The sequence below is a fragment of the Perca flavescens genome, chromosome 7 (genome assembly GCF_004354835.1).
Source record: "Perca flavescens isolate YP-PL-M2 chromosome 7, PFLA_1.0, whole genome shotgun sequence".
NCBI lineage: Eukaryota > Metazoa > Chordata > Actinopteri > Perciformes > Percidae > Perca > Perca flavescens.
Genome location: NC_041337.1, coordinates 8,275,169 through 8,302,160, shown reverse-complemented (window position 1 = coordinate 8,302,160; position 26,992 = coordinate 8,275,169). Strand labels below are relative to the sequence as shown.

At 40.2% G+C, this 26,992-nt stretch overlaps 1 protein-coding gene across 3 annotated transcripts in view; it reads right to left on the bottom strand.

Annotated features, from left to right (window-relative positions):
• The window catches only part of hspg2 (heparan sulfate proteoglycan 2), a 131,787-nt gene extending 109,194 nt beyond the window's left edge, over positions 1 to 22,593 (bottom strand). For all 3 annotated transcript variants that reach the window (XM_028582819.1, XM_028582820.1, XM_028582821.1), the window contains exon 1: positions 22,167 to 22,593. In XM_028582819.1, coding sequence (XP_028438620.1) covers positions 22,167 to 22,235 — 69 coding nt within the window. In that variant the 5' untranslated portion in view covers positions 22,236 to 22,593. The remainder of the gene's footprint in view (positions 1 to 22,166) is intronic.
• Positions 22,594 to 26,992: the final 4,399 nt, after the last annotated feature.

Below are 26,992 nucleotides of genomic sequence, written 5' to 3'. Positions count from 1 at the left end.
TGCGCTGCAGAGCAGACAAGACACTGCAGCCTGATGTTGACAAAAATCATCAAAGGGAGGAAGCAGAGAAGGTATTCAGAGGTTATCCTTGTCTTTCAAAGAGCCCTCATCCTCCCCATTGGAAATTACCTGACAGCTGTTTTTTGCTCACCCGTGCACCATTGGAAAGCCAAAAGTGGGCGTAGACAAGAGAACAGAGTAGGAGAGATCAGATCTGGCCTGGCTTCACTTGCAGAACCGCACAAAATATCCATGGGCAAGGAGAAAACGTCAGCTTTCATCACTGCCCACACAGAAAGGCATAAAAAGGATTCTTTTATCTCTAAGCATCCCAAAAAAATGCCCATGTGAGTATCATGGGCTGGGTACCCACAGTCAAAGAATAAAAATAAATATAGAACGTATTGACACTGGGCAGAACCATTCACAACAGGTACTTTGCAGTGGAGGGTCATCCACATCTACAGTAAGAAAAAAGATGATGGGACTCATTTTATTGTCTTCAGTCATAAACAACAGCATCCACAGCTGCTGCAGTTTAATGGTTTAGTTCTAATAAGGCTTTGCTTTCTAATTATGCATGACGTCACTACTACAGGTAGTGAACCTGACCTGTCAGATTAAAGTTTCTTTCTGTTTCATGTCCATATAGTACAGCATGTAGAGTTGGATAGAAACCTCCCATCCTTTGAAAGGGACAACGCAAAGGGAAAGTATGAACACTATATTAACTGCAAAGACCTACAGTACTAATGGTGGGGGGGGGCATCTTAAGTATAGGTGGACCATCTGTGCCTAAACCGAGGTTACCCCCGGTACACTGGCTCTTCTTTCTCTTGCAGATGCAGATAAAACCAATTTCTTCACAACAGACACAGGAAAGTACGATGGCTGAAACCTCATCTAAGGTTATGTGTATATTACAGTTATGGGTCATTACAAATAACTCTATGATGAATGCCCTCAGCTGTTGCCACATTACATACAGTATGTTTTGGCAGAAGAATGCCAATTCCACATGCAGCAAACACAAAGCCATTTGTGTATTTGCCCTATCTGTCATCCACCCTTGTTATTTTCTTTTTGCTCTAAACAAGGCTGGGGAGAACTGAGGAAGGCTGAAAATTCAGATCCAAAGGCGTGTTTGCCTCATTAATTCAACAGCTGCTGGTGGCTTACATCATCCTGAAACAAAATGCAGCTCTCATTTAGAGCATGGAAGGTTGTACTGTATGCAGGCCTTACTGGGTCCAACAATGACTTAATGCCGTAAAATGTCAGCAAGAATGAAGAAAATGTAGTTAAGCATTTGACTTGTAGAAATCTATGTCAAGGACTACCACCGACTGATGCATTTAGACAGGAGATCTGTGAGGAGAACAGAGGTGGAATTCCAGGGGGAGATAAAAATACCTCAAGAGCTGCAAGCTGCAGGTGTTATTACACCCTCCGTCAGAGGCCGTGCAGCCAGAGTGGGTGCAGCACAGAACAGAGGGACTCCAGACCCCTATAGTAGGCCTGCACGATTCGGGAAAAAGAATCACGATTTTTTTAGCTTAGAATTGATATCACGATTCTCTGGCATATGTTTAGAATAACAAAAAATTGCCAGTGCAACACAGATGTCTTCTTACTTAAAGGTTTTATTTCTTAAGGTGCTAATAGTGACGTACGTAAAATACGTTTTGATGTAAGGTTACATCTTCATTAGAGTCCTTCTCCTGTAATGTTTACTGCACACATGAACCATGACAACACAAAACAAATTGGCAGTACTAATCAATAATTTTTTTTGCCACCTATAGCACATTGCGCATCTCCACAAGCCTGTAAACATAGAGGCTTCAATGAATGAAGAAAATAAAGTACATACTGGCCATTTAAGTACAGTAGGCTATCAAAAATAGTGACATATAACACATTGAACTAAATATGGCCCTGATACAAGCTCTATCTGAACTCCTTGAACATGTCTTTACATCCTTAAAACATGTTAATGTCTATGCCAAATTGACATTAACAAAAAATAATTCATAAAATCGAAGTCATTTAAAAATTAAATTGTGAACAGGGGTGAATCCAGATCGCGATTTTATAGCGATTAATCGTGCAGGCCTGTTCTGTAGGGCTTGGTATCGCCAATGATTTCCCGAATTGATTCAATTCCGATTCACAACATCATGATTTGATTCCGACTCAATGCTGATTTGGGATATTTCAGCTGCAAAACCAATTTTGCTTGGATATGAAAGAGATCCTACAATTGCACAATGTTCCCTCTAACCTGGTGCATTATTAAACGTATCAATGTTTACATTAAGAATTAATGCCAAAGCAGTTACATTAATGTACTCTTTATTTAACATGAACACACTACAGCAGTCAACACAATAAAGTGCAACTCTACAGACTCTACAGTCAGTATTGAGTGACATTTCATTCAGGTATCTTGAGGAAAGAGGTCAAGGGACCCCTTTTAAAATGGCCATGCCAGTTTTTCCCTCGCCAAAATGTAGCCTGTCTTTGGAGTGTTTCCTAACCCCCTTCCCGAGAAGCATAGGTGGTACCAATGGATTCCTTAGGTCTTCAAGTTTCATGTGATACAGACAGAGATTGGTCTGGATTTTATGAATTGATATCGGATCAATCAAATTGATTTGAATCTGATAATCAATTTTTTTTTTACTCAGCTTAGACCTCTGTGCCGTTTCAGAAAAGTCAAGTTTACAAATGCCTTAGCATTTATATTGCATCAAAATTTGTACTTAACAAGCACAACTGCAGTACCGTGTTATATACCTGCCACAAACAGTGTTTAAAAGACTTGTAGGGATTTCAAGTCACTGCACATTCCCCGGAGCCTTTAGCTATTACAGTAACAGTCAAAGATGCTTTTGTGCAAAGCTCTCCCCAATCTTATACACCACACATGCTTTTTCCAGAGGTTCAGCACAGTAGGCCGTCTGCTGCTGTGGTTGGCAACCCCCTCAACTCCCCATTTGAGGTTAGGCCTGGGCAAGAACCAATAAACACTGAAGAAAGCCATGTTTCAGAAAACGCTCTGAGTGGTGGTAGGAACAGCCAACTGTTGCCCAGCATACCGGCACACCCACATCTGCACAGCACACGACTCGAGATCTCCTCGGGTTGGTAAACGCCTGACCGTGAGAACGCGCACCTCAGAGATTACTAGAATGTGATTCAGCTTGAAGATATTGCACACAGAACACAGTTTTCTGTTTATACTTCATTTAACTTTGCTTCATCGTCTTCCAGAATAGTGATTTAGCAATTTTGTTTTGACAGCGTCCAATTGTTAATGACCAAAAATAGACATGAATGTTTTGAAGCAAATCCACCCCCACTCTGGCTAGCAGAGATGGGACCTTAAGCTTTGGCCTAACAAGGGACTTTCCTGCAAGTTGTCTTCTATGTTTGGTGAAGGAAGTCATTTATTTCCCCCAACCCAGGGATCAAGGCAAATCTTAACCACCCTCCAAAAAGCCAGCGAGCTTTACTTCTTTAACGATACCCTACAGCAGATAAATGTGAACATTCCTGAAGCCAATTATTGGGTTCAGCATGTGAGAGGGGACCAGGTGCCCACTTTGTCGGCATAAAATGCCTTCATTGTGATTGTCTCTTACCCTCTCCATTCACAGTTTTAAACCCTTGGTTCAGACGCCCTCTGTCACCCCCTGACAAAGGATCAAGGGGCAGGACACTTGCAAAGAACTGGATTATGTTCTGGAGGCTGGTTCAAGAAGAAGGATCTGGGGAATCCCAGTGATGTAGAGGTTGGATTTCTCCAGGTGTAAAGTGCTTTTGTTGGATGGTCGGAAAACCCAAACCCTATAAATCGGATAAGTTTACCTACATCACTTAGGGGTAACCACTGGCCATTCCATTAGGCTCATGTTTTATTTTCATTGTTTCCGTATTTAACATCTATATCTTTGTAAGCCTATACGCTTTCTAAATTTCCTTGTTAATGGGAATAATGTATAAGAAAAGTCACTTGGTTCAAACTTTTAAAGAAGTTTTGGCAGCTGTTGTTTTAACAGTTGAACACTTGCACAAGAAGTTCCTTATACTGTTGCAACGCCTCCAACTTTAGAAACAAGTATGGAAATCTAAGCCAGCCAAAACCTAAGCTAAGTCTCAGAGCAGACTTTGGGTAAGCAAACTGAGAGTGCAGGATGAAGATATGGTTATGAACGAGTGCCAGGGGAAAAGCTGTTGGATGGGAGATAAACAGAAGTCCTGTCATTACTTTTGTCCAAGGTCAACAAGGGGCTCAACAAGAGCCTCTTAAGACGTCTCCGACTTTAGCAGCAGTTTTGCAGGCCTGACGTCTAGCACAGTATCTTACAATACATGAGTATAACGTGCAAAAACACTGTATTTTATTATTTTAAATTTTTAGTTTATATGGTACCATGTTATTGCTTTGAATGGATTTTCCTATCTCGTCACTAATCCTGTTGAACTTAAACACTTAAAAAACACTTTACCATGAGTCATGCATAAAAGCTATGACTTTCTGTATTTGGTTACTGAATGTATCAGCAAAATAACCTACAGTATATTAACTTACCTAGACTGGGAATCTTCCTGTCTAGACTGTTTCCCTGCAGGGATCATTCACCAGTCTATTACACAGAATGAATAGCAGATTGGGATTTGGTTTCAACTGCCATGATTCATAGATTGATTTTCAAAAGATTCAGTCATGACAGATTAATAAAATGAGTCAATAAATATCTAAATTCAAAGCTCATCTGGTTGTATGTGTATCTGTGAAATAAAAGAGCATTTCAGTACGTCTGACAGCAGCCTTAATGACGGAAGGAATTCCCCCAGACAGGACCACGCCTGCTGGATCTTACGCTTTGAGGGCCAGATAAAATCCCTAAGCTAAATCAAACACTTCCTTTACTTCACTTACCCTTCCTCCACAAGATAGTCCCAAAAATAAACTGCCTGCACATTCAGAGCTAAACAATACCTAAATGCAAAGACAGCATTCACTACAGTGTACTGTATAAACAAGACAAAACTGGATCATAATGAATCATTGTGAGTTTACAGTATGTCAGCAAATTTGACACATCTCTATCACTTTACTCATGAGTTACAGAATATCCAAATAGTATACAAATTATGCAGATCTAATGCCAAATATTCATAATATACATTCACAGCACACACCAGCATCTAAATGGTGAAGGTTTGCTGCAAAATACTGTCTTTGTCAACTTTAACTTTCTGTAAACTTTGATTATGACCCATAGCAAGCCTGGACTTGAATGCTGCGGACCATTGAAGGAAGGGAGAGACAGAGTGTCCAAAATGGAGGAAGCCATCATAGTTGTTAGCTGTGTCGCACCGCTCAGTTTTATTTTACCTCCTTTATCAGAGTATTAACTGCTCACCAAAAACAAAAAATGTTGTTCACGGACAGTTATAAGATAGGAGTCTATGATAAAAACCTAAATAAATGGTTAATATATTGTGCAGTTACAATTACACTGTTGGGTAAATCGTTATCTTAATTAATAGAAAAGATGGCTAAAAATACAGAAATAAGACCCAGGTTGCGCTTAAGATAAAAAAAATTCAAAATGACTGAAATGGAGACACCCCATAATATTCTTTTATGTTTGTGTATAAACTAATGACTAATAACCCCACCATTGGGTAGCTAATTGGAAACACAAACCTTTATAAAAGGCCATTTCTTGCAGACATTTACCTTGCAAGCACAGGCTTTTTTAACGATTCTGGTCCTGTGCTTTGTAAAAAGCTCCCATTACAATTAGCCAGGAGCAGGATGTAAAAGTCAGCAGTTGACCAAAAAAAGGTGGTTCAATTAAACAGGAGCCGTTATTTAATGAATTCAAGTGTATGTTTGGTATGTTTAATACTTAAAGTATGTTTAATACTTAAACATACCAATGACATACTGTATGTCGTCATAACATGATTTAAGAAGATACATTGTGCTCTTGAATAGTTATTTATTATACCTGACTAAAAATGAAATTTTAAAGACATTATCACTCCAAAAGTATAAAAACTAGTCCTTATTTAAGGACCCAAAACACTAGCGTCCACATGGCCTGCATTCCTATTGCAACCTATAGTGGTTGGTCTCTACATGGTTGGCTCTAATAAATGGGCTGCAATTGTAATCAGGACCATGCAATTTTGTGATTTCGTTTTTTCTAAATCCAAACAAATGCTGCAGGGGGAAAAAAAACTTTACCAGATAATTCACTTTAATAACACGCCACGTTTAAGTCATACAGAGGTGTTTGGCTTTGTACCAACTACACACACCCGTTGGCCCGACATCTGACAACCATAAACAAAGTCTGGGAGTATCTTCCTCTCAACAGTTGACAGGCGAATTTCACCTGTCCTCATAATTCAACAACAGGCTTTAATTTGAAGGTGTGCGTACACCTACAAAGACATCTGTTTGCCAGGAGTTTATGCAATAATACAAGAAAGCAGGAGGGCTAACCTGGCCATTCATTGGAAGCAGATGTGAGGGATCCATTTCCTACTATAATAAGATGTAATTATAGGCAGGGGGCCCCATGTGTTTGTGAGAAAATACACGGAGCTCCGGTGGTTAATCAGAAGTGAACCAGTCAGGTATACGAGAGACAGCAGTGAAACTAAGTGCAGTCTGCTCTAGGTGTGACGCATCACTGTGCTAATGGACATGCCAGCACAAGACAGTTCATGACCTTTCGGGGAAGAGCAGAAAAGGGATAATTTAAGACTCAGCTTTCACCAGTGAGGTTACATCACTCATTCTGCTGACAATTCGTCAGCAGAATGTGTTTAAAAATAAAACGCATTCTAATTTATTTTACTTCACTTATACCTGTATACTTATAACTTATTTTACTTTTTTTTTTTTTTTCAAGTAAATCTTAAGGTATTCATGTCAGCCAATACTCATTCTTCAACTTAATTCCAAGTATTCCTGCCCAGAGGGCTGGGTGGGAGCAGGATGAGCAATGACTGACTAGTGAATGCCATCTAGGGCTGCAACTAACGATTATTTTCATAGTCGATTAATCTGTTGATTATTTTCTCGATTAATTGATTAGTTGTTTGGTCTATAAAATGTCCGAAAATGGTGAAAAATGTGGATCAGTGTTTCCCAAACGCCCAAGATGACGTCCTCAAATGTCTTGTTTTGTCCACAACTCAAAGATATTCAGTTTACTGTCACAGAGGAGAGAAGAAACTAGAACATGTTCACATTTAACAAGCTGGAATCAAAGAATTTTTACTTTTGTCTTAAAAGAATTACTCAAACCGACTAATCGATTATCAAAATAGTTGGCGATTAATTTAAAAGTTGTAACCGATTAATTGATTAATCGTTGCAGCTCTAACCCTAACCCTTACATGCAGTGTAAAACCTTGATTATATTCGGGTTAGGGCAATACCCCGGTTTCGCAAACGCCATGTAAACACCCGGGTAAAATCAGAGTTCTCATACCCTGGTTAACAGACCTAAATAACTCCTATAGTAACCGGGGTATTGGTGCATGTATACACCCTAGGGCTCGGCAATATATCGATATTATATTGATATCGTGATATGAGACTAGATATCGTCTTAGATTTTGGATATCGTCATATCGTGATATGACAAGTGTTGTCTTTTACTGGTTTTAAAGGCTGCATTACAGTAAAGTGGTGTACTTTTCTGAACCTACCAGACTGTACTAGTTGTTCTATTATTTGCCTTTTCCCCACTTTGACATGATGTCCACATTACTGATGATTATTTATCTAAAATCTAAGTGTGAAGATATTTTGTTAAAGCCCCAATTGTCAACCCTAGAATATCGCTGCAATATCGATATCGAGGTATTTGGTCAAGAATATCATGATATCTGATTTTCTCCATATCGCCCAGCCCTAATACACCCTAACCAGGCACCCAAAGGCACCAAAAACAACAGCAACAACACAAGCTTTAAACCCACTGAGGACTTCGTCATGGCAAGTACAATCAAGAAGACCCATTTCTAGACGGATGAGGAGACACATTTTTTCTTGCTTACCAAGTTTTTGTGATTTTGAGTCGGTGCATGTGACGCACTGATTGTAAAGGCATTCTTTCAAATGTCTTAAAGACAGAACACAACAGCTCATTCTTCCAATTCCACCACTCAGTGGAAAAATCTGTTTCCACTGATCCATGCAACACATTCTAAAGTGCCAATCAGACCTTACGTGCCAACTTCCATACACATATTTTACATTGAGCATAAGAATTGTAGCTTCTAAGTTGACATTCAGTTGCGTGTATGCAAAGGAAAGTGCAACTAAAACTTTTTTTTCTTTTCTGAAATGTATTTACCTTTGACCCGACACCTATCAGAGACCTATCAGAGAGACAGAGAACATTTGCACCGCAACATTTACAATAGTCATATTTTTATGTAGACAGGACCTATATTATTGGTATATTGCATGAGAAGGACAAGCTCCAGCTCTGTGCTGCAGTAATAGTGCTGACTTGCCCTCAGAGACAAAGCATTCAGGGCTGATCAGACCCTAATCTCCGCCTGTCTGGCCGTCCTGTTCTAAAAAACAAATAGGCATGAAAAAACCACTCTGCTTTCGTTCTTCTATTATCTCCCTCAAATCTTGTTTTCCATTATTCCTGCACCAGGCAAGCCCTGGTGAAATAACAGACTGAGGTTATCCATGTGCCCAAAGGCAAGACTGGTGTCCGTGCCAGAGAATCTGACTGTAGTCTAGCATTCGTGCCAAATGTCAGCCCCGGTGTGCCCCCATCTACACCCCTATTACCCATGACAGGGTCATAATAGTGGCACAGCAAGTGGAGCCTGGTAGGGAAGAAAGGGCCCCTTCGTCCTGGCACAGCTGAAAGAGCCTCCTCTATGTGTTCACAGTCCACATAAAGCACATTGGCCCTCAGTTCAAGGGAAGAACCATTTAATTACACCTTTTAAAGCAATAATTGCCTGACTTGGCTGGAGTTCCTGCCTGCATGAAGACAAACTGAAAAGTGAGGCCTTCACTGTCTCTGATGATTACTGAAGAACATTAAGGCCAACCAAGATCTGTTATTTAGATAAGCACATCAAATATATGCACCTCACATGGTTATAAAAAGAGATCAAGGAAAGACATCTGAAGTGGACTTATGAGTGTCAGAATTCAACAAATACACAATTGTGCATTGAGGTAAAAAATAATGCATTGCAAAGAATGGAATGCAAAGCTGTTACCATAACTTTCTCGAGTGATGTTACGCATTGTTGGTGGTCACCAGCTTCTTACTGTAAAGTTTATGTCTTAACTGACAACACAGGCTGACTCATGCTTCTACAGAAGTTATATATTGCTATGTCAGATATGTGACACCTACACAATGATGAACTTTAGGTTCTTTCAAATGAGTATTTTTTTCAACAGATCTCATCCGTTGGTGTCTCTATCTCTGCCATCTCTGCTCAAACAGTAAACTGCAACTTTCAAAAGCATATGAACAAGCCTTTTAAGATGAGTTTTTAGAGGACTCCTAATTTTACCGGATCAACAGATGGTTTGGGTGGAGAGAAAATTATATACATCCACTTTAGTCTTAAACCACAGAAATTCCCTTTGCCTTACCAACTGTGTTACAAGGCTAACCTTCAGCTTCACTAGGCCTGCCAGGTACCGGGTAGACTCACATACTGCCAAGCCTCTGGGCACATGACGGATGCTAAGCTACTTTAGTCAGCATGGTGGTAAAGGAGTCTCTGCATTTCTTTGTACTAAGTTGGCAATACTCTACATGAAAGAAGATACAATCTGAAATCCTTCACTCAGCTTCTCCCCGATAGTTATCTGGAACAGTTTCAAGGGAAGTCTATTTGAAATTATCCGAAGGCTCAATGGGCATGGTTTCCAGCAGCATACAAGAAGCGGTGATTTTAATCTATTGAAACTTTCAACCACCAAAAAAGGGTCCACATTCCTTTCTTATCAATGGCTTTCATTCCCCACACATCTCACACAGAAGTAACTTTCTGGTGTACTGCTTTTACACCACCCTCCATCTTTTGGTAGCAAGACTGTCATGAATACCATATCAACCGTAACACACATCCAAATTAAATAAATAATAAATTAAACTAGCACAATTGAACTTTTGGATTTCTAAACATGCCGAGGTGGTGTGCATTGGGCTGTAATAAGGAACGATACATCCTATATAGAAAGAGTTTCCTTTTTTCCTTCAGAAACTAAAACACAAGAACTTTACTGTAAGAAACTGATTAAACAGCGTGTTTGTCTGATGTAATTGTAAACGCATGTCCGGCTAACTAGCCCACTACCTATGCTTGACAGGTATAGCAACTGTAACTTAGGACGGAGGGGCTTAGCGAACAGTCCAACCATAGAAATAGAAGTAGAATGGACATTGAACTGTTTGCCGTAACAAGTTAAATAGAAAATGGCAATTGTTGTTAGTTGTTATGGTGCTGTTTTGGCTTGTCATTTAATAAATAGAATTTGATGACTTACCAATAGAAATATGTTGGGGCGATTATTTTCATTGTTGACTAATCTGATGATTATTTTCTCAATTAATTGATTAGTTGTTTGGTCTGAACTGAATTGAATTGAAAAATTGAAAAGTCTATAAAATGAAAAGGGTGAAAAATGTTGGGAAAAAAGCCCAGGATAAAGTCCTTAAATGTCTTGTTTTGTCCACAACGAAACAGTTTACGGTCACAGAGGAGTGAACAAACTAGAAAATATTCACATTTAAGAAGCGGGAATCAGAGAATTTTGACTTTTTTTTCATAAAGATAAAAGGTCTTTGAATGGCAAGGGTACACATAGGCTAAAAATGGCCACCACTCTGACCATCCTGCTATGTTGATTTTAATGGGAATGCCCGTTCTACTGTCTTTTATTTCTACATTACATCATATTATACAATTTGTTTTATTATGACAAGCAATTAGGATGTATTAGTGTCACTTCTGATGCAGCCAAGATTTACATTTGCAGAACTTGAATAACAGATACAAGTTTTCTGCTTCATTTATCTTTTATCCTGAGATCTGTGATTTGTTGTGAGCAATATTTACTTTACATTAAAAATACAGTATGTGAATGTGTGTGTGTGTGTGTCAGACTTTTTTTTCCATTACAACACAATTTGGCCCATGGCATGGAACATGCATCTTCAAAAGCAGCAAACCTGAAATGGAAAATGTTTCCAACCAAGCAGCTCTGCTCAGCTGAAACACACTGTGAAGGAAATTCAGCACATCTTAGCGGAGAGAGAAAAATAAAAAAATAAAAACAAGGGCTTGTACTTTGGCATAATTAGGTCCAGGGGAATTCATTAATCCTTAGTTCCAGCTTGTTACTTGCCAAGTTCCGAAAAAAAAAACTGTACGGCTTTAATACCACACTCTATGACCAGCTGTCAAACACTCTAAATCAGGGGCCACCAACCTTTTTGAAACTGAGAGCTATTTCATGGGTACTGAGTCATACAAAGGGCTACCAGTTTGATACGCTCTTCTGAAATAACAAACTTGCTCGGTTTGCCTTTAGTTATACATTATTAATAATGATTAATGATACTCATCTATGTGAAGACACTGATCACGTTAATGATTTCTCAGAATAACTATCAACTATATACTACTACTACTTCTAGATCTTTTTTTTAATATTTGTTCTTGTATTCTATCCTATTTATTATTATTACTTCTTGCATATTCTGTATAGTGTGTCTGATATGTTGCTGCTGTAGCACTGAAATTTCCCAATTTGGGATCAATAAAAGTCTTTCCATCCATCCATCCATCCATCCATCCACTGCATGAAAAAAGACTAAGGACGTAGAGGAGATGTTTATAAAAAAAAAAAAGACTTGATTGTTGAGATATGAATGCAGAATGACTACAGATTACAGGGATTTTCAAATATAAACATACTTCAGAGAGAAGAAAAAAAATGTGTATGGGGGTTGAAAAAACAACAAATATACTGGGTTATTTCTTTCAGCATATATAGAGCAGGACATCTAAACTGCACACAGGAAAGCCTGAATAAACTTTGCTTCAGGGGAAGTGGGGTCCTCTTGTCCTGTAGATTATTCCAGGTTTCATTTCCCCAACAGGATGGTGACTCAGCAAGAGACAAACATTTTAGAGCATCACAAGGCCAGTGCACCAAAACAATGGACCGCCGGCAACCTCTTAGCCACAAAACCCATTTGCTGTTCAGCTCTAAAGATATCTCATCATGGAGCAAAATTCTTGTTCAAACTGCCTTTCCTCGTTGCCGTTGAAACAGGCGATCAGGCCGGCGGGTAAAAAAAAAAAAAAAAAAAAAAAAAAGACTTCTCTACAGCAACTGCGATATAAATACTGGTTTACTGCTCGTGTAGAACGTGCAAGGATTCACAGGTTGTAAAAGCTACTAGCAGGAGTGAACAGAGAGAGGAATGGACAGAGCGTAAAACACGCAAACATTTCTGTGAGAACACAAAGTGCGCGAGTGTGTGGATGTGTGTATGACACAGAGAAAGAGATGTTATGTCTCGTGGAACACCTGCTGATATAACACAAACCAGACTGGTCCTCCCGTCTCTCCTGAGGGGCACAGCCGAGGCCCAGTGCTCGGGACCTCATCCATCAGACGGAATTTTAACACTGGCTTTAAAGGCATTTTGAAGACATGTAGTAGTTTACCTGTCGCTGTGGGATTTGCAATGTCTGTGACCGCATTAGGTCAAAAAAGGTATCAAGAACTTGTCATACCCCAAATTGACGTTCACTAAGCCCCCCCTCCCTTAGTTACTGTCGCTGTGATTGAAAACACTGTCTCCGGCTGCCTTTTTAATGTTTCCTGTTTTAAAATGAGAATCTTGTAAAAGCGGGGACTTGAATATGCACTTGGTGGCTACATAAAGTATATGATATGGGGCTAATAAACTGAGGTCACGTCCACACATACCAAAACAATCTTTGTTTTCCCCCGTCTTCCTTGGCATCATTCCAAGAAAATTAGCATCCAAACAGATCCATTTGTAAATAACTCAACACGCTACTTCATATGCCAGGCCTATAGGTGGCGCTGTTTCTGCGGCAGAAATTCACCAAAAACGGAGAAGAGGAGGCAGAGAAGAAGAGGCGGAGAAGAAGAGGCGGATAGGAAGAGGCGGAGCATGCTTGCGCGCTGTATACAGACAGACCGTAGAAGAAGAAACCAAAAACAAGCTAGCTAGCTATATGCTACCTTCGAGGCTACAGTGCCGTGTGGTTGTGGGCATTAGGACCCATTTTCTTAATACATCCATGATTAGGACGGATGCATGTTTATGTAGCTGCTGTTGTTGTTGTTATGAGACGTCGTCGCGGGGTAAGAGGTCGAAGGCTAGAGGTCGAGGGGTGTGGCGATGACATCATCGATACGCAAGTATGCGGCTTCGTCCAAACGAAGCTGCGAGGGCGGCGTTTTCGAATTTTTTCACCCTGGGACCAGGTTTAAAAAAAGTGCGTTTTCAGGCAGTGCGTTTGCAGGATTCGTTTGGACGATCGGCCAAAACGATGCAAAACGTGTGCGTTTGCACCAAAAAGCGTTTCCGTGTGGATGGCCCTTGAGGCTGAAGCTGCAAGTCCCAGACAAAAAGGCAGCATCCTCACAAGCTCTTGATTACGTTACATTTCATTAGGGCTGTGCTCGATTGAAGAAATTCTGAGTCGACTAACACTCATTCAATTTTATCGACTAATCGATTAGTTGATTTAATAGACAGATCTGAGTTTCTCCGCAAAGAGTCATGCAAAAGCTCCACATTAATTCTTGTGTTTACCAGAGATGTGCTTATACGTTTCTTGGAAATAAGTCATTCAGCATGAAAAAAGCATAAAACATGACTAATCGACTAAAGAAATCTAAGTTGACTAAGACCAAAACGACCGATTAGTTGACTAATCGACTAAGAGGGAGCAGCCCTACATTTCATTTAGCTTAGACGCTTTTATCCAAAGCGACTTCCAGTAAGTGCATTCAACCATCAAGGTAACAGCAAGAATCGCATAGAACAAGTAGGCCTACATTGCTTCAAAAGAAGTCAACCTGCCACATGTAAGTGCAAAATCTAAGTGCAATTTTTTTATTTTTTATTATAACCATTATCTTCTTAGCCAAGGTGCAGTCGGAAGAGAAGTGTTTTTAGCCTGCAGTTGAAATGTGTAAACTTTCTGCTGTCATGATATCAATGCTGTGCTCTTCCACCATTTAGGAACCAGGACAGCAAACTTTGGATTTTGTAATATTCATGATAAAGCAATGGAAATAAATGGAAATAAAGAAACAGCATTGTTCTCAATCTTGTATTACAGTGTAGAGCTAGTTAGCTCTACAAGTATTATAAGGAAAAAATGTATAATCAGACTGTTATGTCTTTCTAAAATAACTGTTTGACTGCTTGGCCTACATACACGTTTGTATTTTCTATGTTTTCAATGTTATCACTTTGCCAACTCTAGCTCACCAGCTCCGGTGTTAAAAACATAAATCTTTGATTTGTGAAGTCATCGGCTAATTAGGCTCCTGAAGAGCAGCAGATTTGTATGGCTTCCTACGAACAAGCTCCTGAATTTAATTAAAAGTGAGCAAAGGGGGGGGAAACAGCCTGTGTTTTCCCTGTATTTACTTTTCACTGAGCCATTACACCCTGCGCCTGCAAAACTCCACTTGCCGACCTCCCTCTGTGAACATTAAGGGTTTAACAACAGCTTAGGTGAATTTGCATCGTCTTAAGGTTTACACTCAAGTCTCGAGAAGATGGCAGCTTTTCTGATTTCGCAGGTAGAGACTTGTCGTACAGTGAGAGGAAGTGGAGGCAGGGTGCTACTGGTCTCAGGGAGCCTCTGAGACATCATCAGCTCTGATAAGACACAAGGTGGGGTTTTTTTTTTTTTTTTTTTATAAACACTTCACAGGATGTCAGGGTCAAAACCTTGTTTTAAAAGACAATGGAGAAGAAGAAAAAAAGAATGATAGCATTCCTTTAGCAAACTGGAGAGGAAAAAAAATCAACTCTGTTCACAACACACAAAAACGTATTAGGTGTTAAGGGCAGCAACCCCCATCAGAGTAGCTGTATAAGTTGGGAGGGACCACACAAGACAATGCAGCAGCTCCCTTGAGGAAAAAGCAGAATGCCAAAGTGACTTTACATCAATGCCACTAGCGAAGACAATGGCAGATTCAATAGGGCACCGACAACTATAAAGCACCTTCAAAGGGACAGTGCAATACAGTTAACTTAGCATTTCAATGAATCTCTAATAAGTGCCGGCCCGAGTACAGCCTGGGGAAAAGCCCAGTAGGGCAATGTGAAAAGATTGAAGAAGGCTGTTTAAGATGGGAAATCAGTCAGGAGTCTGTAACAGTCCATTACAGTTCTTCTTTTCAAGCTAAGCAACTCGTGTTAAGAGTTAAAGCCCACTGTTTCCGGAGGAGCAGGGTGACCACTGACATTCATGCGAGCATTAAACCACTCATTTAGCAAAAATGAAGTGAATTCCAACTTTCAAATTTGAAAGTTCTTCTCCAAACTTCAACAAAATGCATCTCTTTTCTCACTTTCAGAAGAATATCATTCAAATTCAAAAATTCTTTATACAAGCACCGACCTTTCTTTGGATTTCTGAACATGCCGAGGCGGCGCGCACGGGGCTGTAACAAGAGCCGTACTCAAGCATTAAACCCCTCATTTGGCAAAAGTGAGTGAATTCCAACTTTCAATTCAGACATTTTTCCAAACTTTGACAAATATATCTCTATTCTCATTTTTCAGAAAAATATTACATTTCATCACTGAGAGGGGGGGGGGGGATCTGACATTTGGGATTTGCTAACACAAACCCTTTCTGCCAATTTTTTTATTGCTCGTTGTGTAGACTGTGTCACGTCCTCAAGACATCCTGTGACCTCAACATGAACTCTGCTGGGTTTATCGCACCTGCAGCTTCATAACACAGGAATGAAGAGTGATATATACTTCAAGCAGGTTTTCAAAAAAAAGGGGGCCAAAGGGCATATGTTTATTGGTTTGTCTGCTCTCAATTTTTCTCTACTTCTGAATATGAACAATTACATCATACAACAAGTGAACACACTGCCTCAGTGCTTCTTGCCAGGAAACCTCCCACAAGTACTTGCCACGCTGCAAAAGAGGTCAGATTACAGGGGTCACTACAGAGCAAAATCCAGATTTAGTATCTTGCTCATGGGCACTTCAGTAAGTCGGTTGATGGCCCATACTGGGCCTGTTTACTTGAAGGGTGACCATTAATCACGAGACTGCACTGCTTCCACACCGCTGATCATACAGACATGTTTAAAAGAGAAAAGAACAAGGACATTTTTTATTCATTCGGCATTCGGAGGTGTGCTGGATGTGTTATCAAAAGAGATAATCAAAGTCAGGCGGAGTAATCAAAGAGGTTTGATGGCTTCAAATGTATTACCTTTAAAAGAGTTAATATCCAAACTTCCAATTCATTCCGCATACGTAAAAGTTTAAAGATCTAATTTCAGAATGTCACTTGACCTGAAAAAAGCCATCCACGGACATATGCTTCAGTGGAGAAAACGTAAATGTGTGAAGAGGTTTGAATGGAAAGAGTGGGACTCTAGTTACAACAGGCAGTAGGTACTAAAGAGTATGTGCGCTCATGTCAGCTCATGTCAACACATGCACAGCGTTGCGGCTGTACCAGCTGAGGTGCAGCTGTGTTTGGAGTCGGCTCTTCTGCCCGACACGGATGAGACTTTGGGCATGAAGGTGCAACAATACTCAGCCACAGAGCTTAGTTTGTGTTTGTGTGTGTGTGTGTGTGTGTGTGTGTGTGTGTGTGTGTGTGTGTGTGTGTGTGTGTGTGTAAGGCGAGGGTGGGGTGAAAAACCCAGATATGTTTCTTTAAGGCTCTTGATGCATCTCTGCAATCTAAAGTCCTAATTTGCCACACAGCTCACATATCACACTGATCTCTGAGGTTAAAGGAAACCATGGTTCGGTCGACTTTGAAAGAACTGGATTGTACAATGCTAAAATTACTCTTTATTTACATGTCTGGTGGCTTTAGCGAACGCACTCACTCGTTTTTATGTTTAAAAAAGGATGTTACGCTTTAACAGAAAGGTCGACCTCCTTAGAAATCATTTCCATGATGTTGTCAGACACTTAGAAAAATAATTTGAGCCTGTCAGCGGCAAAACATGTTTTGTGAACGCAAATGGAAGGTGCACAATTGCCCTATAACTTAGACTGTAGATTGTTTCGTTGCCTGCCGACAGCAGCGGTCTTACTTAATACATGACCAATGTCAAAGAAAATGCCTGCATTGATTATATCAAAAAAACAATGAAAACATTTCCATAATGTTAAAAAAACAGCGGCCGAACAACATTTGCCAACATTTATGTAATTTGAACGACGCTTAACGTACTGATCCGTGCATGTCGTATGTTCATTTTGCATTAAAGTGTAGTATTTAAGTCACAAAGGACACAAAAGTAGGCTTTACCATGTGGTTATTTCATAGTATGAATATTTATATATTAAATTAGCAGAAACCATGCTATATTGTGATATACATCGTTATCCAGATAGGAAATGACCTAGGGATAGAAGATTTTGGCCGTATTGCCAAGGCCTAGGGTGATGCCACACAGTGGATCGGATCCTTAATATTAGAAAGGAACATACCAATATTTTAGCATTTTTTAGCTCATTTATTATAAATCATGTTTACTTCACACATTACTGCTGACCTTTGTTTTTTTTTAAACACTATTCCTATGCTATGTAGATGTAAATACAATTTGAAAAGCCTGCACTTACAACAATGGATGCAGACTTGATGTTCACTTATAGACGTTTACTTCCATTAAATAAATGGAAACCAATGGCTGCCGAGAAGGTAGTAAACACCGCATCATTAGTAATGTAACACTAGGGCACAGATGGGTGTGCTCCTCCACCGTTACAGAGCTATAGGCTGCACCAAAACCAACCGTGGGCTCACTTCTCTGCAGGGGGGAGAAGCACAAACTCATTTTCAGCTTCTCTATCCAATGGAACTATTGAAACTGAGGAATATCCCCAGAAATAAAACAAAAAAAGGTCTGACAAACCATAAACCACAAATGCTGTTCCTGTTTAATCACGGCACTGCACAAAGACATTTAAAACGTAATATGTGAAGTCAAATGGTGAGGACACTTTTTAAAAAAAAGAATTGTGCAACTGCACACACACATTAAAAAGTTTACGTATCCGTGCAGTGGTAGCTAATCTTGGCTGTGAAGGAATCCTGAGGAACCCCCACTGAACTGAGACACAGAGTCAGGTTCAAGCGTGATATATACTTCTGCGTAAAATCTATGCCGTGGCTACGTACGTAGGTACGTGGAGACACAGACCTATGCCGGACCCTACGCCGTAGCCTGACGTGCACTTCGTGAAAAATGGAACAACACGTCGACGCACGTCGTGTCTTGGCAGCGTTGCATTTCCCCTGTCTCATATCTTGGTTCTCCTTCTCCATTAACAACATAAAATCAAGGAGAGGGTGAACTTTTCCTGCTACAGATTTCCCACCGTGGTCAGAAAGAACAGAGGAGACACTTTGTTTCTCTCACTAGGACTCTAGAGTCGCTAGTCGCTCCGGAGCCAATCGCCGTCACTCTCTCACTTCTCCCTCGCTCCACACACTCCCCACACACACACACGCCGGCTCGACGCACACACCAACGCACAAGTATAAACTTCAGTCCACTTAACGTAGGCTACGGCGAAAGCTCTGCTTGGAGCCTCCGCAGAACTATAAATCACGCTTCAAAGTCCTCACCTCTCTGACCTCTATGTCGGCCCAAGTCACACCTCACTGCAGAGTCAACAAATGCCAGCCTGCCGGCCTGCACTCCACATGTGCCAATGTGCTTGAGGAGGGCTTGAGCCACTTCAGTGCAGCATTGTCCCATCAGCCAAGATGGCCTCTCCCCCGGGGCTTTAATTCAACAATGTGATGTTTACTGAGCCCAGTCTTCAAGCAATTATGTGAATGGGTCTGGAGGAAGCAGACCTTCCCTAGTGTTCAGAGTGGAGTTGGTGTTTGCACTGCTGTGCTTTGCAACTCCATAGAGTCTTCATCTACTCTGAATGGGGGATTAAAACACCAGGTAGCCGGGGCCTGAACCGACAAGGCGCCACTCAGAGAGACCAACCACCTCGCCTGGTCGATGCTTTACCCAGCATAGACTAAATAAATCATCACATCAAACTGTTGCTGCATCCCATTTAGCAGCGAATGAAGGGGTTGAGTTGCACACAGGAGAGAAGGACAACAATTTACGCCAATGACACGCTCTGCAGACTATATCGTCATAGGAATCCAGTCCGCCCTTCCCCCAGCCCCAGTCTAACCCCCAATGAAGTCAAAGGACATTTGTGACAGTCTATACTGGGAGAGATCTCTGAGCCAAAAGTGTCAGCAGTGGGGCGTACAGTTCTGATGTCATACATCAGAAAACAAAGTGGCCTCACTCTCTTTTATATGATTGAGTAAGACTATAAGCAAAGACCATCGGCCGTATCAATCCATTTCCGCTTGTTAAACTCTAATAGGAGTAGGGCTGCACAATATATCGTTTTTTAACGTCATCGATCTATATCAACTGACGATAAACACATCGCGAAAGGCTGCGACATATGGCGAAAGACAGAGATTTTTTATGTTAGCTAAAAGAAAGTATCAGTAGAAAACTGCACTTTAAAATGTTGCTGTCATTCTTTTTTTAGTGGTGCCTTTTAAATTCAATTAAATGTTTTCAATAAAAGAATGTTGGAAATGATTTCATTGGTTTTAAATTCAACAAGCAACATGTTGTATTCACAAGTAATAGAGTTATCGCGATATTCAACAACGTTATCGCATATATCACATATTTTCCTCATATCGTGCAGACCTAAACAGGAGTCAAAGACTGATTTGTGAGTAACCGTCTGTACAGTGTTTTTTTTTTTTTTTTTTTATTGAATATTGAGCTGTAAAAATACTTGACTCGGATCGTTTCTCACACCAGTGCTACTGATGGTTCACAGCAGGATACAGGTACTCATTTGTGACGCAGAGCTCTTACCCATTGAGCGGTTTTATTGACTTTGATTGTTTGAGTTGATGCGCATGACCCTGACATTCCAGTGTGGAGAAAGTAGAGCCCGTAGTAACACCAGTACGCGTGCTTAATTGAATCAAGAGGCCTGCTGTGGCGCTGCGGTTCAAAGTCATAATGCAAGAAACAGATGCTTGTGGTTCCAGATAATTCATTTACGATGGTATTGTTGGCCTAGTAGTCAATCAAGGCTGTGGTAAAAGTGTTGAGGCCATCTCCTATTACTTTCCAGTGTCATGACACAACAGATGATGATATCCCTCTTGGGATGGGGGTGGAGGGGGGGGACTGGATAGCTTCTGTAGATCGATGATACATAACGTGGGTTGCCGTTGACAATGCAGGTAATGCACCTTCTGTGTCCGCTTTGTAAAGTGGCACAAAGTGATAGATCACGTCACCCGCAGGAAAGGCTCTGCACTCGATAGCATGTTGGATAGGATGTTAAATATACCTGGAAGTCATCAACACTCTGGCTTTCCAAACGTCTGGAATATTACTGCTCGTGCACTCTATATTCAGCAGGTGAAAAGATTTATGTCTGCTTGCCATCAATGTCCCATCATTCAAAAAGGCTTTCCTTCCAGATCAAATCAACACAGAGGAGTCAAATATCTCAACCATGACAGCTCTGTTTATTGGGGGGCATAAAGGTGAGAGACCAGACGGGACTTCTACAGGGGGGGAGGTCTATTCTCAGCAGCAAGCCAATGGTCCTCCGTTATCTGATTCATACCACAGATATAGCAGAGTAAAAACATCTTATGTTGTCAATAGTAACGCTATAATTAATATCCAACAGTGCATGGGCAGCATACTGGAGCTGGCATAATCGATTATTGAAAGTGAAATTGCAACAATTTTGATAATCGATTCATCATTTAAGTCCTTTAATTAAGCAAAGAATGCCAAACGTTCGGTTTCCAGCCTCTCAAATGTGATGATTTGCTGCTTTTCTCTGTTGTATAGCATTATAAGCTAAATACATGTGGGCTTTGGGATATTGGTCGGACAAAATTAACAATTTGATAGCATAATCTTGGGCTCCAAGAACTTGTTTCATAAACTTACTAATTTAGCGAATAATTGGAGAAAAAAATAATCAACAATGAAAATAATTGTTAGTTGCAGTCATACAGCATACTGCATAATAGCGAAAGCAGAATGAATAGAAGCAGAGGATGTAACTCCCAATATGGAGCACTCTCCCAACTGCAGTAGGTCCTGGATGGAGAGTGTGGAATGGAACTTGTATTCTGAAGGATTTCCACAACTGATTTATTAAGAGAAGACAAAAAGAAGTCAATTGGAATGTGTGAGGAGGACACAAAGGACGAACAAGCAATAAATGTACATTCTCATATAAGTTTAGCTCACAAGGTCACAAAATCAAGCCAACCCCATGCATACTGTATGTATTATTAAACATGCAGTGTAGTAGGCAATGCAAAGTGTAGCCTGACTAACTTTGAGAAGGTTTAGGAGTTGAGGGGGGACTATGAATAGCTTGTTTCTATGGACAAACTTAGCCCAGCTTCACTCAACAGCAGCTTCTAGTTTGTCATATTAATTTTAAAAGCATCTTTACAGTATGTATGCTGATATGACTGTGTGGTCCGGAATCTGTTATACAGCCCACTTGCCTGTGAGCAGCCCATGCACCAGCAGACCACACTATTTACTGAACATAAATAGTAACGTCAACACATGCCTGACACTTTTGTGTGTGCCTTTAATAGGACATAAAAACACTGATTTGAAACTTTGACTTGACTTCTTGGGGGGGGGGGATAGAATGGTTTTACTGGTCAGTTTCGTGGGTGCATGGAACATAAAATCCACAGTGGAGAGTTTAAAAGTGAAAAGCAAAAAGAGAAAGTTCGAGCTCACTTACAGTAACCAGCTGGCATGAGAGTATCAAAGACAGGATAAGTCCACAGACCGAAGTGGTCGGAGTGCCCATTTTCCAACAACCCAGCACAGGCTGCAAATGCCGGGGGAAAGGAAAAAGCCGAGGTCCCTCACTCCTCCTGGCCGCCGGAGAGGTGTGTTGCCTGCACTCTTTTCAGACTTTTCTTCTGGGTGAAGAAACCCGACTGCTCCTCTGCGTCCCACACCCGGAGGGACTTCATCAACAGGTAAAACCAATCCTTTTTCGCCCGTGGTTTTTTTGTGTGTTTTTTTGCAGGTACGTAAAATATCGACTCTCCGAACTTGCTCCTGCACTCCGAAACTTGGTACTTGTAGTGGGGCTAAATGCAGCCTTGCAAAGTCACTTGCAAGTCCTGTGCTGGGATACAGCAGAAAGAGAAAGAGAAAGAGAGAGAGAGAGAGATAGAGATAGAGAGAGAGAGAGAGAGAGAGAGAGAGAGAGAGAGAGAGAGAGAGAGAGAGAGAGAGAGAGAGAGAGAGAGAGAGCTGCCGAAAAAGTAAAAGGCGGAATGGAATTCAGGGAGTGCTGAAAGAGAAGACAGCTAATCCCAGTGTGGGGGAGACGCCACCTAGCAGAGCCATGCTAGCTCTTTACACCACACTCCTCACGTCCCGAGAACATGCTGTTGTAAAGTCCGCCCGTGGCTCTAAATATTCCGTTTATAGCAGGTTAAGAGACATTTAAGCAGTGGTGGAAAGTAACTAAGTAGCCTACATTTACTCAAGTACTGTTTGCCTACTTAAGTACAATTTTGAGGTAGCTTACTTGTACTTTACTTGAGTATTTCCATTTTTTCTGCTACTTTATCCTTCTACTCCACTACATCTCAGAGGCAACTATTATAATTTTTACTCCACTACATTTATACTTGTACTATTTACTTTTTAAGATGCAAATGATCAATACAAAATATGATCAACAAATAAAATAATCTATCATTATGGATGAAGACAACACTTTATGGATCCCTTGGTGTGGAGTATAAAGTATATATGTAAAGTCAATTAAATTAGCTCCACGTTTACCAGCTGCAACGTGTTGAACACATTAGATACATAAATAATGATAACCAAATAGCCTAATATAATATACATTATTCTGAAAGAGGCCATGCTGTATGACTTTTACTTTTTGTACTTCACGTTTATTTGGATACTTTTGTACTTTTAAGTGAAATTTTGAATGCAGGATAAAATACAATAAAAGATCTGCATACATCCTCCACCACTGAGTAAAAGTAGCAATATTACAACTTGAAAATACTCTGTTACAAGTAAAACTGTCTTCAAAATCTTAAGTAAAAGTATGTATTATCAAAAACATGTACTTAAAGTAGGCTATCAAAGTAAATACTCACTATGCAGCCCAAATGGGCTCTGTTGTTGTAGGATATATTATACTATTAGATTATTTATTTTTGATGCAGTAACGAGATGCATTTTAAAATACTAGCTGGCTGCAATAGAGCTACTTGTATTATTATTTGTTATCATGTTGGGTGGTTTAATTTACTGTATAGTGCATTACATGCTCATTATAGAGTTTCTAAGAAGCATTTTAATGTTGTTGTTAGTTGAGATGCTTGTAACTACTTTATATACTGTTATATACTGTTGTGTATGTATACAGTTTTTGCAGGTTTCAAAAAGTGCCCTGTCTGATCAGGGCCTTATTAGGCTACAAAAAAACTTTACCTAAACAAAAAAAACAGACCTAATCCTCTGGGATTTCTCATTTTTCTTTGATTAGGCAATAAACCTGCTCCACTGCCTGTAGTGTACTTTTTATGCCCTCAAGACACATATTTTTCCTTATTGGCATTCCTGAAACATAGTTCCAGTCCACTCAACATTTTACTATAATAAATGAATGATAAATACATGTTTTTTTATGAAAACATCCTGGTCATTAAAATGTTAAGATTTCATTATTTTGGTAGAAAATAGAACTACTACTTACTATACTTGAGCATTAAGTGCCCTCTACTGGAGTTAGAAGGGCATTACACTGAAGACTAAAATGACTTATCCATGCAGTGGACGCAACTTAAAGTGACTATACTGTATGTCAATTTTTAATGTTTCTGAAGCTCTGTCATTTTTCATACAATGGTCTTAAATGACCTGTAACAGCAAAGGAGACCAACAGTGAAAAGATTGCCATTTTTATATAGTTTTTTGTAAGGCAGTTTTTTGTAAGGCAGTTCGATTTTTCAGTTCGATTTTTCCCGCAAAGTCACAGAATGACTTCCAGCATCGAGCCTTTTGAGCCACGTAAAAGGAAGCAGGAGATTTCTTTAGATAAGCCTAATTGTATTTTAGAAGTTATCTGTTGTAGTTATGGCTGATACTGCGGCAGGACCATCACAGAAAAGAAGGAAATTAAATGGAGAACAACTAAAAGCTAAAAGAGAAAGACAATGGCGATAGCGTGAGTCAACTTTGGTTGGGCTTTCAACAGATGGAGATAATTACGGGATTGTAAAGGGTTCAAAACCCACCCCGACTTGGCCCTCAGGTATGTAATATGTCTATTTCCTTCATAAAATAACTTTACAGTGCGCAATGTGGTTGTATGTCAGTAGCCGACAGATAATTACCCCCCCTTCCATTTAGCGCAGACGTTTCCCCTTTACTCCGTGGGTTTCATGAAATGCGCTATATGAATCTAAGTTGTTATTACGTTGGTTGCTACAACAAACTCTTAATGCTTTGGCTCGTGACACAGTGACAGGGATAACATTACCCGGTTTAGCTCACGATACATCCAAAGTAGGCTAAGTTACTGTCTGCAACACTTGAAATGCAACGATGCATCTCTAATTTATTCTCTTATTGTAAATAAATGATTTTCTGGCTGAGAAAAACATTCATCACAACTATATGACCTCCCGGTAACGCTAACTCGGTAATACAGCGGGCAACACAGCACCGTAGAGAAAAGACCTTTACGACAGCAGGTGTGATAAAAACACTACTGCTTTTGTCCAAAGTGGCCGCTAGAATCATGATAAACTGAAAGTTAATTTAAGCATCCAGTAAAAATAGAAACAATTAACTGTGCTGTGTTGCTGTCCTAAACATAAGCCACCTACATGTCAGGACTTAAGTCAGGAGCTGTGTGCAGGACTGTATGTTTGTGTCCATTCATGTCACTGGTGTAAAGAGCACTGTTACACACAGAAACAGCTGTTGCAAATTAAAAGCTGAACCCTGAATAGAATTGGCCAAGAGCCGTTCTCATTTGCTCACCAAAATAGGCTAAAAGGGAGATGAACAGAATGGGCTTATCAAGTCGGTGGGTATGTGATGAATGCAGCACTTTGTGAGATTTGCATCTTTACAATCTTTAAAGATTACAAAATCTATGATCTGAAAACAAGATGTTTGAAGACAAAGAAAAAGTGGTCTGCTTTGAATATTAATTTGTGTTTGATGTTTTTACACACAAACATTTGTTTTTTTAAACAATTCATTTATTAATTTTTTTGCACTCACTGGTAGTACATTACAACTTTTGTTTAACAAGGTGTCCATATGCAAGGGGTGACAAGAGATTGCAAGTTGCCTTATTTTAGGATCACAAGCCATAACGTTTGGGAATCACTGCTGTAGCGTGTCAAATAATCAACATTTGCTATATTTAATATTTAAATTTTGAGCATCTTTGTTGATACGATATTCAAGACTACAACCCGCGTTATCTCCAAGGCCTAATCACAAAGTAAACTGCAGGGCCTCGGAGCAGACATTTGCTCCTGTGCTCTCCTTTTCTTGAATACACGAGAGAGATAATTTCTGGCCCTTGACTGTGAATACGTACTCCAAGCATCTCAGTGACCACAGTGGTGTGATTTAGGGACTCCTCCCTTCCCTCCTTTCAGCAGAAAAAGGACTGGAAAAATGGTGTCAAACATGTTTGCTCAAAACCGTCGTACCCAAAACCAATGTACCATTTAGGGAAATGTTAAGGATACATCGGCATCCTCCACGCCTGGCCTAGTCTTCTGTGACTCACCATCTATTGGTGTTTGAAGTTTAGAGTCTGGTAAAGTACACTACTGTTTAACCAGCACGCCTCCAGTATTTATTGCCCAGATAATCTTAATTAAAATGGTAAAAACAACATCATGTAATACAAAAAGTTAGTGCCAATTTTTTTCTCTGGCTTTCAGAGATGTATCGGAATACAGCTGATGAGCTGGGATTTATGCTGGGAAAGAGAGCTTATAAAACTACAGGAGCAAACATCCAAACACAGATATTATAGTCAGGCTTATTAAATGGCTTTATGTCACTGAGACAAAACTTTGTCCATTTTGGGACAGTCCTTCATAGCGTTTAGGAGCGGTCTGCTAGCACAATCCAAATCTGATTTGCTCCCAGTTTTTTTGGGCTGCTGTGTTTGCACTCATGAGGCAGATATGAGGAACGGCGGCGAAGATGTGAGATGACTCACTCTAGCACTGACCGGCCCTGCGTGTTACATTAGAGTATCTGCAGCACAGTGTGTGTTGCCAACTAGAGCTGCAGCTGTAGAAAACAGCTGTGACAATGATCAGCCAAAGAATATAAAATGCTTCCGCTCTCAGTACAGGTCAATGTCCTTGCACTCTGATACACAAGTTACACCGGAAGATGACACAGGAGTCCCCCCCCCTCATTTTATTCAAATCATATATGGGTCATATCTCTCCTTGCCTCCACCCTCCAGTTATTTTCACCAAATATCTTAATTCACTGAGAGTTAAACAGAATATTGTCACACTAATCTTTGCCCATATACTT